This window comes from Aedes albopictus, chromosome 2, assembly GCF_035046485.1.
Source record: "Aedes albopictus strain Foshan chromosome 2, AalbF5, whole genome shotgun sequence".
NCBI lineage: Eukaryota > Metazoa > Arthropoda > Insecta > Diptera > Culicidae > Aedes > Aedes albopictus.
Window position 1 is genome coordinate 26,780,491 of NC_085137.1, and position 5,191 is coordinate 26,785,681.

General features: G+C 42.4%; 1 protein-coding gene across 1 annotated transcript; it reads right to left on the reverse strand.

Moving 5' to 3' along the window:
* Positions 1-1,456: 1,456 nt before the first annotated feature.
* On the reverse strand, positions 1,457-4,063 carry LOC109429239 (uncharacterized). Its single transcript, XM_029864658.2, has one exon. It carries the CDS (start codon positions 4,061-4,063, stop codon positions 1,457-1,459), a length of 2,607 nt encoding a protein of 868 aa, XP_029720518.2.
* Between the last annotated feature and the right edge of the window lie 1,128 nt (positions 4,064-5,191).

The window sequence follows — 5,191 nt, forward strand, 5'->3', positions numbered from 1 at the left end:
TAAGAGGTCTAGGAGATAAAAGATTTTTTTGCGTCAGCCATATTATACACAAAAATCTTTGGGAATTCATTGCAAAACGTAATAATCATGATAGGAAAAAATTTAAAAAAAATGAACAAATCATTTTTTATTTATTTTTTTATTAACGTGCATTTTACATTAAGCTAATTCTACACTCTGCCAAAGTAATCGATTCGACAACATGTGAACATAAATACTTGTAAAATTCCCTAATAAACTTCTGGATAAATAAATTTATGTAAAGTTCAACAATCAATACGAACACGATATACGACGTAGCTTTCTGGAAAATTGTGGTTAATTTTTCAAAGATCTCTGGATTCTTCAAATATCGAAGCAAAAAACAACTTGTGATAAATATTAGATAAATTTACAGGAATCACTTATCGAAAGTTAAGTAAAAATCATTATAATTTCATATTTCATAGTTTATATCATCATTTTTTTTACAAACAAACAAACAAACAAATTAAAAAAAAGACAAGTGAAACAGTTATAGTCAACTGTTCATAACTAACATTTTCTGGAAATAAAAATTGCATAAACTGAAGAAACTTTATCTGAGCAATATTGAAGCGTTTATTGAATTACTAGTCGTGAATACCGTGCCTTCAGAAGGCCGGCTCCAGAGGCACGTTATCCTCCATTTGGGACATTTATGCCATCAATTTCAATAATTTTACGAATCTCCTTGGTAAAAATGCTGAGATTTTAATTTTTGTTTTTAAGAAATAAAAGGTTTTTAATTATGTTTTGGCTTGTAGGATACCTGGATCGTTGTACCTCGGAGGTCGGGTCGGTGGATGACTCGATGGCTGGATGGGCGGGTGAATGGGAATCCTTATTCCACAAACACAAATTCACACTATTGGGAGATCTTCCAGATCGACACAGAACACACTTTTCCGAATAAAACACCTCTCTTTAATATAAACAAAAACTAACACGAACTACATATATTTTAATTACGTAAAACTAATCTAAACATTAACAACATTCGGCCACGTAGGACCGTCTTCGATCGTGTACCCGTTCTTACTAACTAAACCTTTCTACGCTCTGAAACTATACCTTAATTGCTCCCGAACCGTCTGTGGTGAAAATTATTTGCTACCTAGCCATCACGTTTCTCTCGCTCAGCATCTGATCTCCAATCTCCTATCGATCCGCTGGATGCATCGATGACGTCATTCTTGTACCTCGAACGAAAGCGAAAGTGATCTGCCTTGCTGATCCAGACTACGACGATCGATCGATGGGGAGAACAAAGGCGCGAGTAAACCAACAGTTTGCTGTGTTGCGGTTGCGTAGATTGGATGGTGAAACTCTAGGGTGGTCCTCATAGACATTCTCACCCACCCAGAAATGTCGATTTCTGCATCTGAAAGTAAATAAAATCCTCTTCGACAGGGACGGGAAGGGTGGGAAGCTGGCATCAATTGTCGCATACATCTGAATTTGGAATTGGTAGCAGGCATAGATTCTCGACAGCTCGTTTCAGTTCTCCAGCTGCAGTTTTCAGAGTTACAACTCTTACGACACCATCAGCGCCGGGATGTACATTCACAATGCGACCCATACGCCAACGCATCGGAGGCTGATTCTTATCCTGGATAACCACCAACTGTCCTAATTCAAATTGAACAGGCGGTTTCCAGCGCTTGGATCTGGCCTGCAATTGGCAGAGATATTCCCGTTTCCACCTTTGCCAGAAATGTTGTAGTTGTTGCTGAACTAACTGATAGCACTTCAATCGATTTGTGGGTATCTGCCGTAGGTCCGGCTCCGGAAACGACTGCAAGGAACAGCCAATCAAAAAATGCGCTGGAGTCAAAGGTTCAAGGTCATCTGCATCATCTGACATCGGTGTCAGTGGTCTGGAATTCAAACAGCCCTCCACTTGTACTAGCAGAGTGGCCATGTCCTCATGTGGAACAGGATTGGATCCAATAACCCGTAGAATGTGATGCTTTGCCGATCGTACCGCAGCTTCCCATAATCCTCCGAAATGTGGAGAGCCGGGAGGGTTAAAATGCCAGTTAATCCCCTCGTTGGCACAAAACCTCGCAACATCCTGACGGTGTTCAGCGTCCTTCCATAGTACCAACAGTTCCTGAAGCTGGTTTCGGGCTCCGACAAAATTTGTCCCATTATCGGAATACAATTCGGTACACCTTCCTCTGCGCGCAATGAATCGCCGGAGTGCTTGCAGAAATCTCTCCGTGGACAAGTCGGAAACCAGCTCCATGTGCACTGCCTTAGTACACATGCACACGAACAGGGCTACATATGCTTTTACGGCAGCCTTACGTGGTGCTGGTCGTAGATAGACCGGACCAAAGTAGTCCACTCCGGTTTTGGAGAACGGTCGAGAAACCAAAACCCTTGAAGTCGGTAACTCTCCCATAAATTGGCGTACTTGCCTTGGTTTCGACCTGAAGCATGTGAGGCATTGGTGAACAACCTGCCGGGCAACATTCCTTCCTCCTAAAGGCCAGTAGCGCTGCCGAACCGTTGCCAACAAAAGTTGCGGACCAGCGTGGAGTAAACGCAGATGATGTTGCTCAAAAACCATCCTGGTTAAGGGGTGTCTTGCTGGGAGAATCATAGGGTGCTTGGTGTCTTCTGTCTCGTCCGAATGACGTAAACGCCCGCCGACTCTAAGAATGCCATTTTGGCAAATGTAAGGGTGATACCAGCGCAGCGGTGACGTTCTGCTGACTGGTTCCTTCTTCCGGATAGCTCGAAGTTCATCCGGGAATACTTCTTCCTGCACCTTCCGTATCAGCGTAAGTTCTGCCATCCGTAATTCTTCCGCCTTGAGGAACCCTTTCGGACGATCTTCTGGCACCTGGAGTGATCGTATCAAACGCTGCCAGATGGCAACACGACGAATCAACGTTGTGTAGGATTTTGTTGTGGAGATTAACCTGTCGTTGAATTCTGCTATTGCTGATGTTGTCACGACAACTGCAGTACGCCTTCTTTCCTCTTCGCCAACTTCTAACGGAGCTGGTTCTGAAATTGGCCAGTTGCTCCGTGCTTCGGTTAACCAACTAGGCCCGCGCCACCAGAAATCATTGTTAATGATCTCCTTCGGTCCTACTCCTCTCGAAATCAAGTCGGCCGGGTTGTCCGTACCTGCCACATGTCTCCACTCGCAGCCTTCCGTGATCGCTTGGACCTTCGCAACTCGGTTAGCGACGAATACTGACCATGTCGATGGAGTAGCCTGGATCCACCGTAGAGCACACGTAGAATCCACCCAGAACGTCGTGCGAACTTGAAGATTGGTAGCCTGACGAACCTTATCGTAGAGTTGGGCCGATAGTAATGCACCGCTGAGCTCCAGCCTCGGTATGGATTGGGTTTTCAGCGGAGCGACCTTCGATTTCGATGACAGTAGTTGAACTCTCACATTGCCAGCCTTGTCTAGACTGCGGACGTAGAGACATGCCCCATATGCCTTCATCGACGCATCCGAAAAACAGTGTAGCTCCACCTCTACTGCATTTGGAAGGATTACGCAACGATCTATACGAATTTCGTTGAGAATCGGTAACTGGACGTGCAGTTTTCTCCAGGACTCACCCACCGTCGAAGGTAACGGTTGATCCCAGTCCAACTTCTTACCCCCTTCATCCTCCAAAGTCCATAAGAGCTGCATAAATACCTTTGCAGCTGTCGTTGTTGCGCCGATGAATCCCAGCGGGTCGAACAACGTAGCGATGATCGACAAAACCTTGCGTTTCGTAAGAACTTCATCGGGATCGACAGGTGGAACATGGAATTGGAATCGAAAAACATCACTTCCGGGTAGCCAGGTCAGACCTAGAGCCTTGACAGACGGATCAGGATCGAGATTGATCCCATCCGCCGGACGAATCGCCAAATTGTCATCGGAAACACCGTGCAGGACCTCTGCACAGTTGGATGCCCATTTTCTGAGCCGAAAACCTCCACTACTCGTCATTTCGTCCAGCTGATTTTGTAGTTTCCTGGCCTCCTCCAAGTTACTGCAACCTGTGATGACATCGTCCATGTACGTGTCTTCTGTAATCGCCTTCACTGCCAGCGGATATCGTTCCCCGACTAGATGGGCATTACAAAATTATAACAAGCTGTGTTATTTTGTTACAACAAATTTTTATAACAAGGGTTGTTATAAAACATGTACCGTTAGTAGTTAAAATAACAAAAATTCTAACAAAGTTCCCACAAGCAAAGAACAAAAATGTAATAACTTTTGTTATGATCATAACAAAAACATTACAAAACTTGTTCCATGAAATATGATAGAATTTAACAAAATTATAACAAATTGTGTTATAATTCCTTGGCAACCTTTTAGGGTAAAAACTAAATTTTTATACTCATTTTTTGGGTAAATATTTTTAAGTGTGTTATTCTATTTTTAGAAAAAGTAGGTAACATAAAAAATAGTTTCCAGTACGTTATAAAATTTTCGGATCCGAACGGGATTTGAACCAAGACACCTACCATCGGTAGCAATCTGACGCCTTTGCCAATGAGGCCATCACAACACTTGAAGAGGGCGGTGATAGAAGCTTTACTGGTTCTACGTATTTCCAGTTTCCTCATTCAAATCCTTGTTTGTCAGACGCACACGAGCGGGGTAGTATGACGTCACATTGAACTCGTTGACGTATAATAGACTTGATTTGTCGTTAGTGATTTTGTTTTAATCTTTCACAATTATATCATATGCAGATATGATAACAGCTGTAGATATAATTTAGTTATATTCCACTTTTTTTTAATTTTAAGCAATGAAATTGAATCCACTGGAATCTATCACATAAGGGGTCATCCATTAACTTTATCGTCAGTTTTGGAGGAGGCAGGGAGGGTTGAAAATTTCCAATTTTATCGTAACATATCTAATAGATGCTCCTTAAGGTCGAAGCAAAATAGGTAGAATAAACAAATTCCATGTTATAATTATTTAGTTCCACTTTTGCTTTTTCCATGTTCAACAACATTCACTACTTGGTATACTTTTTGGCGAAATTAGAACAGCAGTACTGTTTTGGTATTTATTGTAATCGATCTAATGATTTCGCGTGTAAAGATACGTCATTTTTTATACAATTCAACTCAAAAGTATTGGAAGGCATACAAAACATAGTTCCATGTAACGGAAACAAGT

What these genes read in the sequence shown, in the direction of transcription:
- LOC109429239 (XM_029864658.2), bottom strand. Translation starts at nt 4,063, where the DNA reads ATGGACGATGTCATCACAGGTTGCAGTAACTTGGAGGAGGCCAGGAAA.